Raw genomic sequence first — 14,548 nt, 5'->3', positions numbered from 1 at the left:
ACCCTAACCAGACTACACCCTCAATAACGGCAGTGTTAACTCCAACATCATACTCAACAATAATATATATCATATGTATAATTTTCAAACCATATTCAACATCACAACACAACACAACGATTTACTCACTAATTCCTCACAATGGGAATTAGCTACAGCCCCACAGGCTATGCCATGCATTCACTATGCAATGAGACTCCATGAAATGCGGTACCGACTCTTCTTGAACATACAGTTCAAGCTCACCGATCCCTCCGGATACGGCTACTAAGCTCACTAGTCCCACTCATTGAGATCTAATGACTCACTCACTAATTCCTCACAATGGAAATTAGCTACAGCCCCGAAGGCTAGACTATGCAAGCTAATCATCTAGCATGCAAACATCAACAACAATTACCACAACAATTCACTCACTAATTCCTCACAATGGGAATTAGCTACAGCCCCGAAGGCTATGCTATACACGCTAATCACCTAGCAATGCAGCATCAACAATAATTCACAACGGACATAAGCTTACACTCTAAGCCATACAACAGTCCATTCACAACACAGGCAATATATATACATTCACATCATTAGGCATGCCATCATACATCAATCAACACATCATTATCATGTAAGTCAATTAAACACCGTATTAGCACTCTCTACTAATACCTATACGGCTCACAACAGCAGAATACAATCCCTATTACATCACGTGCCAACATAGGCCAGCTCTCAATTATGTACACAACATTAACATATCCATCTTTCCACTCTGCAACATACGATATCCAGTTTCGATGATGACAAAACCATTATGCACGTCCATGAACAAAGAATGAAGGCTTTTGAGTCGACTATAGGGGTCAGCTCAAAGCTCGCGGTCGGCGCAAAGGCTCGGCTCAACTGGAGGGAGTCAGCGCAAACACCCCTTGCGTCGACGCATGGGGTCGACGCTTAAGTCACGGGTCGGCGAAAAATTGCCTTGCGTCGACGCATACAGTCGGCGCTTGCCCCACGGGTCAGCGCACGCCGACTCTATGGTCGACCGTTCGCGCGCAAACTCAGATTTTTCTGAGTTATTCCAAGTTCCGTCAGCTTAATGCATATCAGGTTTTCCGGCCGCTCCCGCATCTAAAACCCTTTCTACAAAAACCCAATTTGTCTCATAAATTGGTAGTACCGATTCAAGTTTTTAATTGGGATCCGTGCCATAGTCTAACATTTACGACTCGCACAACTATCGATTCAATTTACAGTTTTTAACACAGTTTATCCAACATCAATTTCAGCATATACAGTCCCAATTAGGGTTAAATCGACGGCTTATCACTACCCATTACATATTATCCCATAATTCCCATTAATCGACGATAAACCCCCCTTACCTGAGATAATCCGGCAATTCTTTGAGTTCAAGCTCTTCCTCTTCTCCAACTTTATTCCTCTTGCTCTGCCTCTTCCCTTTTCCTCTTCTCTGCAGTTTCTCTGTTTTCACGTGAAAACACTTCTTTACCAAATGGGATTCTCTTTCCTCATTTCACACTTATATATTTTCCAATAATAATTATTATTCCAAAATAATTAAAATAATCCAATAATAATAATCTAATTATTTAATTAAATTAATAATATACTATTAATTCAATTTAAATAATTATTTTATTTTATTGGGGTGTTACACATCGCAGGTAGACCACATTCACATAAGTGGCACTTTTGTCCACAAAAATGGGTGTGTCAACCAAATACAACATGTATGCTCTCAGAGCATATGATTTATATTGCACAACCTGCTCATCATCACCAGTGGCCTGCTCTCTATCATGCAGCTTTTGTGTATACAATCTCTCCAAGAATCGAAACCTAACACGAGCCCCTCGGATGGCTCCTAACTCCTTTAGGGTGTCCCCTAGGTCAGCTCCTAGATAGTCTACCATAATCTCGAGTGTATCATCTCTGTTAATTCTGATGAGGTCTAACAATCTCTCCCTGATCAGAAGATGTAATAGGCACAAGACATCGTCTAGTGTGATAGACATCTCATAATGTGTAAGATGAAAAGATGAAGTCTTTGAGTGTCACCTTTCTACAAACGCGAACGACATATCATGTTAACTGTAACATAATCGATCATACACAAGTCTCTCAGCCCAGATAACTGCATCACATTCTAAAACCAATGATCACTAGGTTGCGGCATATTAGTAATCTTTCATTTATGGTTGATTCATTTTAAAGCATCACGGTCCTGCAAACAAAATAAATCATCGTCATAAACATCGAATATTATAACAAACATAACAAACATATTTTTCAAATAGTGAATACAACTGAATTTTACCTTTCCGTCTCAGACATGTCTGGCAGTATGATCTGTGTATATAGGCAACATCGATAAGTCTGACGGGCCTCATCCAAACTCCTCGGATGCCTGCGGAGCCTCTGGTGCCTATGGTGTCTCGGGTGCCAGAGTAGGTGACACATGTCTCCTACGGGAAGACAAAGGCGGATATGCATGAGTATGTGACACATATCTCCTACGGAAATACAAAGACGGAAATGCATGAGCCCTAGAAGTCGGCGTCTCCACTTCAACTTAACTATAAACAACAATTACCTGCAATGACTGAGTTTTTTCCCTCCGAACCTATGCATGTTGCATAACTCTGTTGTGCCTAAGTCTATAATGTTTATAAGTAAACCACACAAGCATTATACAAATGAAAGACAGTGAGGTTAAACCAAACAATATAGACTAATAAATTTCCGAGATACATCTCCGGATTCTGGAAATCAAAACATTGGGAAATTTCGGAGATGCATCTCTGTAATGTTTTCCAACTCAGAAGAACGTCAATGACAGAAATGCAGTCTCTGTCAACATCCAAAATAATGCATTGATCATTTAAACTACCTTTCAACATATTTTTCATTTAAATAACATATCTAAACTACCTATTACATGACGTAATGTTCAATTTTTATAAATGTATATAGAAATAAAAAAAAGTATAGAAAAGTTAAAAATTTATCAAATGTGAATTTAGTTTGTTGTTGAGTGGGCTTTTTGATTGATTTGATGTTGATGGAAGAAACTTTGAAATGAGTTAAATGATTTGAGAAAATGTGAGTTGAAAGAGTTTGAGACTTGAGAGATTGAGAGTATTTTGAGTAGTGGGGAAAGAGAAAGAGTATGGCGTCTTTTGGTTAAAAAAAGTGTTCGGGGATGTATCTCTGTAACTTACACGAAAATGCATTTCTATAAAAAAAATTGTGCATAGGGTCTGATTCAAGAACGAATATATTTGAGGTACATCTAGAAATACATTTTTAAATTCTAAAGTTAACTTTGGCTTTTCACTAAACAATTCCCGATAAATTTCAGAGAGAAGGAAATGTAAAAACAAAATGTGGAAAGAGACAAAAGTGACTAATCTAAGTTGAATAGTTGACTCTAGAAGGGGATAAAATACTAATTGCACCTATTTTTTCTATCGACAAAACTCAACCTAAACATGTCAAACTACAAATTGTACTTCTGATAAAATGTTTTTTTAGTCCATAAAATATCTATTATTTATGTTTCGTCTATAATTCCTCCTAATAAAATTGATCATCCCATTTATTCTATATTTTCATAATTAGTCTCGTTGGGGATGGTAATAAGAAGGGTTTGGATATATATATATATATATATATATATATATATATATATATATATATATATATATATATATATATATATATATATATATATATATATATATATATATATATATATATATACTCGCATATATATCCGTTTATTTGAGCATTTAACTTAACACCTCCAAATTAAACTTGACACCCCATTTAAAACACTTTTACCATTATATCCCTTTGAAGAAACAATTTTTTTAAAAATTTATCTATTTTATCAAAAAAATTTAAAATGTACTAGAAACTCTCAAATTATCCATTTTTTTAATGAAAATTTCGATAAGAAATCAATATTTTCGAAAAAAATTATGAATAATACCGCAATTTACACTATCAAAAATTCAAAAACTTTAAAATTTCCGATAATATTAAAAAAAAAAAAGAATATAAACTATCAAAAAATTTATTTTAATTAAAATTTCTGATATAAAATAGAACATTTTGAATTTTCGATAAGAAGGGTTTGGATATATATATATATATATATATATATATATATATATATATATATATATATATATATATATATATATATATATATATATATATATATATATATATATATATATATATATATATATTATATATATATATATATATATATATATATATTCGCATATATATCTGTTTATTTGAACATTTAACTTAACACCTCCAAATTAAACTTGGCACCCCATTTAAAACACTTTTACCATTATATCCCTTTGAAAAAACAATTTTTTTAAAAATTTATCTATTTTATCAAAAAAAATTAAAATGTACTAGAAACTCTCAAATTATCCATTTTTTAAATGAAAATTTCGATAAGAAATCAATATTTTCGAAAAAAATCATGAATAATACCGCAATTTACACTATCAAAAATTCAAAAACTTTAAAATTTCCGATAATATTAAAAAAAAAAAGAATATAAACTATCAAAAAATTTATTTTAATTAAAATTTCTGATATAAAATAGAACATTTTGAATTTTCGATAATATTTTTAAGCTCATGCAAATTTCAGAAATTTCAGTACACCAAAAATTATAAATACTCTATCAAAAATTTAGTGTATCAAAATTTTTGATATGATTACCAAAATTTTCATACAAAAATATATTTCAAATTTTTTCAGGGACAGTTTTGAAATTATAAAACTATAGGAGATGTCAGGTTTAACTAGGGAGGTTGCAGGAAGGATTCTCCCCTTATTTTAGTGTACAATTATTTGTATCTGTACCCATGCTCATTTTATGGATTTTTACCCTACCCGTTGTAGGTAATTTTTACAAATACCACTGGAGGATAGGATGGGTACGATTGTCATCCCTAAACCTCAAAGATAAAAATGCAAGTCAACAGTAGCCAGGTGAACTTTATAAAGAAAAAACTCGTTAAAAGAATGCTACATAATAATTTACAGTTGATCGATCATTCAGAATATAAACAACACGGAGCCACAATCTCTGCCAACAAAGGCAATCAACAAAAGATAAACTCAACATTAAGAGGAATTTCCATGCATGTTTGCCCAGGGAGGAGGTATACCCCGCCGACTGCTTCAAGTGTACACAGCTGTTTATTTGAAGAAGAATGTGATGGAAATCAGCAAACAAATTGTTATAAAAGTTACTTAAAAGCAATTAAAATGCATGCAAAACACTTACCTCAACTGACCTTCAAGAATCAAAGAACTTCTCTCAATAAGATGGATGAATGGAGTTTATGAATTAATTTGTCCTTCCACGTGAGAAGATACTATAAAGCAAGAACACTTCCGTTTCGTGATTTTCCCCATTACCTCGGTGATGTAGAAGACACAACTGCAACTTGTATTACTGGATGTCCAGGAATGTTTGTCACTTCTGAACTTCCATGTAGAAGGGATGCCCTTTGGGGATTTGAAAGCATAACTTGTTGCATGTCCTTTGATAGTACATTAAAAACTGCCTGAAGGTCTCCCCTTAATTTCTGAATTGTAACCATGGAATCATCCCCTCCCTTTCCAGATTGCTGCGTCTGATAAATAGCATTTAACATAGATTAAAAGATTATGTTTTGGAAATTAGTTTCTATTTGAATTTTATCCATTTTAATCCATATAATTTTCTAAGAAGGTGCAAATTTATTTACTAAGAACAAACATGTGCTATTGATGACTAAAATATCTTGTTAACAAACAGGACAATTCACACAGCGCACTCTCCTAAAATAACTTATCCCTGCAAATGTGCAGGAAAATATATATGATAAAGTATACAGCTAAGCATCAGAAAACTATGATTCTATGAAACGTTTTCATATACTACCAGTACAATATAAATAAGCCAACCTGTCACATATCATATCTTCTTTATTGCCACAGCATGCAATCTCTAAATTTGTGCAATGTTTTCTAAAAGTCTAATAATTCTTTGCAACCTTCAAGATCTTCAACTCTCAATGCTACTGATCTTTCTACTCATATATCAACAACAATTCATATCATAGAAATCAGAAGACCTCCTTCTTTAAGATATTAATTAACATATATTTTGGCAATGGATTCTAGTACACGATTTTTGTGTTTCTACTGTATCACTTTCATAACTGGTAATCTCTATAAAACCTCGTCATCTTAGAATACCAAGTATACAAGTGTAAATCACACATGCATGTACATTTATACATCGAATACAAAATACAGTTGACAATCTTCCAGGGCTGATTCAAGTTTAAGCACAATTTTTTTAACGCCTAGGCCCTTGTTATGCTTTAACTGAACAAGATTGAGTATACTGACATTAAACTCAGGATGGCTCATTTTATGTCCTTACATAGTCCTGCCTAATTGGGTCAATAACATGCTGTGCCAAAATAGTCGTTTGATTTTCCGTGGAAGAAGCCAAGACAAAACCCAATACTAGTTTCTGATAGATCCTAGAGCTGAGATAAAGAAACTTATCATAAGTAGTTTTATAGAAAATAGATTCAGAGGAATAGACCTTTGTATTTATGAACACTTCCATACGAGGAGAACTGAGAACACTCCTGGTGCTGGTAGAATCAACGCCGCCTACAGGTGCGTCGGAAAGTATTCCCACCTTCAAATATTAAGCGTTTTAAACCAGAATACTGGGACATTTACCCAAAATCAAATGAAGAAGGGGAGATGAAACTAGAATCAGAGTCGTTGATAGCTAAGGGTTTGTTCAATCTGCTACAGCCAGTAAAACTGATCAGGGAAATCAAAGCCTAATTGAAGAGGAAAAAATTGAGAAGGAAACTGAAGGAGAGAAAATAGGGATTCTCGAGGATGAAGATTTGATGCTAAATAGGAAAAAGAGCATAAAGGGGAGTTTATCCACCAGCACATGATTGCCAAAGATAAAGGAGAACGATAATAGATTTGGTTTTGGAAGTCTATTTCAAAAGTTACCAAAGAAAAACAATAATGGAACGAAGACCAAAACAATGTGTGACCATAATAGCTAAGTGGGGTTAAGAATAGGCCAATTAACCAAATTGCAGGACACAAAAAGGGACTAAATTTTGAGTGGGTTCAGAATTATTAAATTTGGCTTAGACCAGGAATCGAACATATGGCCGGACTCGAGTACCTCTATGGATAAGTTTTACACTTAACTGTATGAACCGATATGACTTGACTGGTTTTTGAAAGAAAAAAAAAGGACAGACACACATCCAACAGACCAAACATAAGTATTTTTCGAAACTAATTATAAATTTTGGGAGAAGAGAGATATTGTTGGAGCCTAAAGAAGGAGGATATTCAGATCTTGAGACGTAGTAGACAAAAGCTGCCACAAAAAGATAAAAATTGCAAAACAGTAGTGCAATGGTGTGCTTTGGTCCAGTGAACATGGAATACAGAAAAAAGAAGATGCATTTTTCTGGTGAACTCGGAATGGAGAAGTGGGTTCCTTTGTAGAAAGAATATGGATGGGTAATATAAAAATAAGAGGAGGAGGTGAAGGAACAATGTGGCCTCAGTGCAAGAGTGGGTGTGGGAAAGCTACAAGGGAGGTTTGTTGAATTTAAATCTTCTATTAACATTTTCTTATTCTAAAGTAAAAGACATGCAGGAGAATGAAGCCTTCTATTGATTGATTCAACATGCTTCATGGGATGGAGTGGTTGGCCTGTGAGCACACACTGGGTAATGCTACAAGGAGGTTTGTTGAATTTAAATCTTTTATTAACATTTTCTAATTTTAAAGTAAAAGACAGGCAGGACAATGAAGTATTTTATTGATTGATTCAGCACGCTTCACTGGATAGAGTGGTTGGCCTCTGAGCACACATTGGGTGATGCAGATGTTTCAAGTCCCAAAATTTGAGGAAGTCAGACATTCTTGTTTGTTTTGGGAACACAACAGAAACTCTGACATCATGTAATTCATCACATAACCAAACAGATCCAACAAGAGTAAATGAAGTGGTAATTGTTTTGTCGCATAATGTACCAAAAGAAACAGTTTTACAACATCTCACCTCAGTTAAAACCCTGCGATAAGGACATTCTGGTTTACCCATTCTGTCAACTTGAGGACAATGTGAAATTCATGGGGTATAGATATGCCCATCAAAATTGGCAGGTCCATTAAGAGAAATGAGAGAATATTTTGGAATGAAGGAGAAAGGAGAATTATAAGTGTGGAGGAGGAGTGATCGGAGGGTATCAGAGAATTGGCATATGGTTATTATTGGGGGAAAACTGAGTTGAAGTGATTCCCCCTTCTCAGTACAAAGGTCTTCTCTTTTTTTTTTCGATTTACCTCTGAAGTGGGCGACTATTTTAAATAATACCTCAATTTCTTCTTCTATTCTGGTAAAATAATACCTCAATTTCTTAATATGGTATCGGAGCCTATTGATTTGCAAGCGGCTGCCAAACTATATGGGCACCAAGCTCAGTAGTGTTGGGCGCAGGTGTAATGGAAAAAATTCAAATCCCATATTTGAAAAGAGATAATACCTAGAAATAATTTATGAAGATGAGACACCCCTGACCTTACAAGTCAGTTTTGAATGGAAGAGTTAGACTTAGACCAATATTAAAACCAAATAAGTCTCTAAACTCCTAGCACTAGTAGATGCTAGCTTGCATGGCTAGTTAAACTCAGCCACAATCTCAGTTCACCTCTTTTGAACCTCCTCAGACTTGCATGGCTAGTTCTAGTCCTAAACAGTCTCAAAACTGGTACCATGATAGATGCTGCTCCCCATATTAAACCTAACCAGCAGAATATGATGAAAGAAGTTCCTATAAAGAGTCAAGAGCATGTCTTCCTAGGAAATCATCAAAGCTTAAAAAACAAACCTGTTGGTGTTGCAGTATTTTATACTCCCTCTAATGTCAAGTTTTACCTCTATAAATATTGTTTGTGCCTTCTATCACAAAGAATCTAGTTAGTGAGTCAGTTTGTTAAGGATAATGGTGTCTATTTTGAATTTCATTCTATTAATTGTTTTGTTAAACCGCCAGGTCCTACTTCAAGATTTCCTAGGCTTGGAATTCCCAATCTTCTTTCAAGTCCTCCCTGTATGGATTCAACTTCTTTCAATTCTTTTCTAAATACAGCTACTACTACATCTGCCCACTATCATTGTTCAGTTCTATACAAACTCCATTTGTAAATAATGTTGACTCTACCGTTAGTTCTTCCATGCTGTCTTTGTGGCACAATCGATTGTAGCCTTTCTGTTTCAAATGACAATGGAGTTGAATTTTGTGTAGGTAATATATGGGAAGTTTCATCATCTTCCCTCTCGCTCCTTTTCCCTCTGATACCACAAGACTTTGAGTCTCGGTTCTATTGAGAGACAATGCAAGAAACAGAGAGATATAAGTCTCTGAAATGTTCTAAAACTGAATTCTGAATTGATACTCTTGAGTAACAGGGCCCGGGCAAAGTACAAAGAGACAGTTACATGAACCAGTTAGAGCTGTCACAGCTGTAAATAACTCCAACATTCATAATATATTAGCTGCCTTTAGATTTGACCATTTGTATAACAGGATCATAAACCGTGAAAATAAATAGCAAACAATAAAATCCCAATAAATATTCTCTGTTATGCAGGACATACTACGATAAGGAAAGGCTCTGTCAACCAACTGCATAAAACCATTTGAGGATCTCAGTAGTGCAGATTACCTGTATTTCTTTGAGGAGTAGTCTCTCTATAAGATTGAAAGAATCCACAATTTCAACCTCGGAAAATTTAGAAATAAGCAGTTGTATGTCAGTTTTTATCCTTGCCTGCCTCCACAATCTATCTTGCTCTTGCTCAGCAACAGCACGCCTTCTTCGAAACCATGGCATAAAGTTGGGTCCATTCAGGAATCGCCTAATGAGGGCATTCAACCAAATCAAGTGTAGATTAGAAATTTAATTAGTAAAGAACTTCAAATTGAGTGCAAATGAAAGTACATGACAAAATTGGGAGGGGGCAAGATAATAACCTGTATAAGTCAAGCCAGTTAGATTTCATTCGCTTTAAAATAAACTTCCCTGGACCTCTTGCTGATAAACTAGCAAGAAATTCATTGGCATCAAATGTAGGTAGAGAAGGAGCTTCTGTGTAAGGAGAAGATCCTTCTGATGGTATTGTAGTTCTAAAATACGGGGAAAAGGGTGCCAAAAAATTAGTTGTGAGCTCCAAGAAATGTCTCCGTAATATTTCATTGTTCACAACAGACATTGACTCCTCAACTCTTGGTGACAACCCAGCATCTATAAGCCTGTTCAAGATAGAAGTATCTGGCTTAGTCGTAGCAGAGTAGGTACTCCAAATAGCTTCCTTATGTTCTGTCATTAGACAAAGAGGACCGTCTCTTCGCATCTTAACCGCATTCAATAAACTTGAAGGAGAGAACTTTTTTAGGGAGAGTTGTTGAAATCCAAGACCTTCAGGTCTACCAGAAATTCTGCCAGTAGAAGATCTACTCGATAGGGAAACCCGGTTTGAATTAAGAGGAGGGCTTCCAACCGAGACAATATGTGGAATATTACGGAGCGCTTTGAGAAAGAAAAGGTTTGTCACACCTAATATCACCGGTGGGAAAGCCTCACCTTCTTGAATCGAGTTTAATTGTGCAAACACAGGATCATGGATAGTAAAATAAGGCCTAAAGTCAACACTGCAAAGCAACGGCGCAACCAAACTCACAAGACTAGCAACAGCCTCACAACATTGTGGAGGCGTGGGGGCAATGATGAGCATTGGTTCACCAATAAGCAACAACTCCCATAACAACCAAAGCTGTAATAAAAGTCCACGAAACGAGCCAAAAAGATCCGAATCATGAAAAAGACCCTGCAGAACAGACTGACTGTTTGCAAGAAAAGGCACCGCCGGGGAAGCAGACTCCTCAAAAGATAGTCCACTTCCGACAGGCAAACTAAGAGCAGGCGGTAAGTTTACTTTAAGCGAGGCATTTCCGATAGGAAGATCCATCACCTGACCAGGAAGAGGAGGCGGCCATTTTGAAACATAAGCAGCAATATGCTGAAGTGCTTTCTTACCAATATCAAAAAACAAAGGACCTACAATTTGTAACAAAGGTCTAAAAACACTAGAATAAGGTCTATGAGATAAAATCACAACCGATTTTTGTTCCCCGCCGCGTTTAAGCCTCTCATCATGTCTCTGCCTGTTAAACACATAACCATACAAATACTCAGAAGATTTCAGAGAGGCATTACCATTACCAGTTGGAGGTTTAGCATTCCTGCAAATTCGGAAAAAGAAAATACAATCATGAATACTGGAGCGATTTTGATGCTGTGAAACGGAATCCGGGAAGGAACTATAAGCAATTTCAAGTTCCTCATCGTGGGAAAGAACACCATGTGGATAACACTCTTCTACAAGCTGACCTTGTTCGAGATCAAATCTAATAGCACAAAATGCAACAACCCATCGTTTCAGTGATTCTGAGTCAACACTCGGACTCAGTTCCGTTCTCACTTTAAACGAAGGAGACCTACTCATATCTCACCAGAAGCTACATAAACCGATAACAGAAAACGGAACGAAAGTAGGGTTGTGCAAGATCCAGGATTGTGTGAGGGACGAAAACGAAATTGAAATTGAAATTGAAATTGATGAAGATCTGGGGAATGAAAGGGAACGTGATTTTGGTGTTGTGTATGGATCGGAGGGATTGGAGGGGGGGATGATTTGGAGGAGTTGACAGCAAGAGTCGCTTGCTTCAATATTCAGAGAAAAAATTTGTGACAAGCGGAGGAATTGGAGGCGGTGGAATGGTGTGGGAGAAACGGGTCTCCTTCCGATTTCTGACAATACAATGAGTTGGATTTTTACACAATTATGAGAAATGATTTTGTTGGAAGAGAAAGAGCATGTAGCCTAAAATTTCTAAACTTTTTTAATGGCATATATATATATATATATATATATATATATATATATATATATATATATATATATATATATATATATATATATATATATATATATATATAATAGAATCAAATTGATTGGAGAACCGATGGTTGCGATGGATAACACGAATTTGGGCCTTGTAACGTTAGCACTCAAACGTTCAAGTCGGTATGTGAAAGAGAATAGGGAATGCAATTTGAATTTAAAATTGTATATTTGAGATTCTTCACGTGTGTCATTTACATAATGGAGCGGTTATTCTCTAGGCGTGGGGTGTGGAGAGTCGTTGGATGTATCATGGCCTTGGATCTCCTATACTTTTATTAAGGGTAGTTTTATTGGGCTATGAGCAATTTTGAGTGAATCATTGCTCCCTTTGGATCGTTGGTTAATGACTATTATGATCGGTCCGGAATAGTTTCCCCCTAATCCATTGCCCTTATATGATCGTGCAAGGGTTTGTTCTATTTGTCTCGTTCGTCGACCACTTTTTTAGCTTAAATGGAAAACCAAGATAAGACATTATTATTTTTTGAAATTTTTTGTCTTTAATGTTCTCATACTTCAAATGTCCTTCAGTAGGTTCCCTCGTTATGGCATTCGAGAACTAAAACATTTGAGTGTTTCACTGAGATGATCTAAAGCGCTAATAGGGGTTTATTCCCTTTTATTAAGTCATCATGTGATTTTCGAAAAGTTAGTTTCTCATTTCCTTAAGTCGTTCTTTCCACCATTGTTACTTGCATTTTCTACATAATTTTTCCTTTCTGTGCTAGAAGAAGGTATTGTTCATCATGAGTCAAAAATTAAAATAATATACTTATGCCTTCTAAGTTGATCATGTCTCTTCATCAACTGTTTATGTCCTCGTTCGAGAATGTGGTATTGACAAAATCTTTTTGGAAGTTCGTCCATTTTGGATTGGGTAGTCTTGAACCCTGGTGAAATGAGAGAATTTGTAGCGAGCATTGCAGGCGTGTCATCTCTTTATATGAATGTACATTCTCGATCTTGGGTATTATATTGCTTTTTAACAACTTTGAAATAGAAGTTATGAATCACTTTAATGGTTGTCTCCTCGCAGTTGCATCTTACGAGCTATGTGTATGTTAAAGTTTTCCAGCATTGGTGGAATATCAAAAGGGAAAACCTTATATGTCATTTTTCTTCCACCTCTCCAAAGTACAATGTAATCCTGCGTCACGGGCGAGTGGTCATGGTTTGGTTAATCTGGTGTCGGGTGTTCATTATTTCGGGATGTTTTTAGAGAGCTTGATGCATTTTGAAAATTGATTCTTCCTGGTTGTCCTTCTCTACAAGGAAGCTCGTGCGATTATGTGCACCATAGGAACTGGAGTGGGGGGCAGGTGTATTGGCGTGTTTCCTAATTACTAGAACAAAGTCCATTTCCTGGCGGGGAATGAATTGTACGTCTACAAGGAGGACGACCTATCTCAAGGAGATCTTTAGCTAAAGAGACGGTTGGTGGGCTTCATCAAAGAGTTGGGTTATCCCGGAGGGGTTACTGTTGGTGTAAGCCCTAGAGGCCAATATTTTTGGTACTTGTATCGAATTATTTATTAATAATAAAAGATTTTTTATTTATTATATTTGTTTAATAAAGTCCCTAGAATAGCTAGTTCGTTTAATGTATCAAGTGACTTAATCATGAGATCTCGTTGAACATATGGACACTATTCTTAAAGTATCAGTAGTCGAGCTTTGTTGTAAAGTGGGATAACATTAAAGCATTAAGACTATTATGTATATAGACTATTGATCACATCTCATGGATCATGGATAAGGAGTTATCAAGTCTTAAACATAGGTATGAATATTAAAAGTAATATTTATACTGGATTGATCCGCTATGAGAATACTATATAGAATGTTATGCAAAGTATCATAAGTTATTCTCATGGTGATAGTGGTGTATACCACCCTTCGACCTGAAACCACTATGGACCCTAGATGTAGAGTCGAGTGCCTTATTGCTGATCAAACGTTGTCCATAACTAGATGACCATAAAGACAGTTGATGGGTACTCCACGAAGCATGCTGAGGGACATGAGTGACCTAGATGGAATTTGCCCATCCTGCGTAACAGGATAAATGTCTAAGGATCCAATATTGAACTGGACAAGGATGACACGGTCTATGCCTTGTGTTCAATATAGACATAAGGGCAAAATGATAATTGTACACATAAGTATTATCACAAAAGGATTTGTCAGATCACATGACATTTTCGTGTCTTGGGTAGCAGTGATGTGTTGCTAGATACTGCTCACTATTTATTATGTTAAATACGTGATTTAATATAACTACTAATGTCGTGAGAACCTACAGGGTCACACACAAAAGGACGGATTAATGAGAGATAAAGTAAATAAGGAACATTGTAAGGTACGGTACACTTAAGTGAATTGTAGAACAATGTAAGGTACAACGCACTTAA

The 14,548-nt window shown here is 35.8% G+C and overlaps 1 protein-coding gene across 2 annotated transcripts; it reads right to left on the bottom strand.

Annotated features, from left to right (window-relative positions):
- Positions 1 to 5,023: 5,023 nt before the first annotated feature.
- LOC127093583 (uncharacterized) lies at positions 5,024 to 12,062 on the bottom strand. 2 transcript variants are annotated; one of them, XM_051032556.1, is made up of 4 exons: positions 10,144 to 12,062; positions 9,836 to 10,028; positions 5,342 to 5,693; positions 5,024 to 5,249 (listed from the first exon to the last, which is right to left on the bottom strand). In XM_051032556.1, exons 1-3 carry the CDS (start codon positions 11,673 to 11,675, stop codon positions 5,472 to 5,474), a joined length of 1,947 nt encoding a protein of 648 aa, XP_050888513.1. In that variant the 5' UTR covers positions 11,676 to 12,062; the 3' UTR covers positions 5,024 to 5,249; positions 5,342 to 5,471. The 2 variants fall into 2 exon arrangements, with proteins under 2 accessions (XP_050888513.1, XP_050888557.1); XM_051032600.1 differs by having other exon boundaries at positions 5,352 to 5,693.
- Between the last annotated feature and the right edge of the window lie 2,486 nt (positions 12,063 to 14,548).

Source organism: Lathyrus oleraceus, chromosome 1, assembly GCF_024323335.1.
Source record: "Lathyrus oleraceus cultivar Zhongwan6 chromosome 1, CAAS_Psat_ZW6_1.0, whole genome shotgun sequence".
Lineage (NCBI taxonomy): Eukaryota > Viridiplantae > Streptophyta > Magnoliopsida > Fabales > Fabaceae > Lathyrus > Lathyrus oleraceus.
This window is presented reverse-complemented; position numbering and strand designations above follow the sequence as displayed.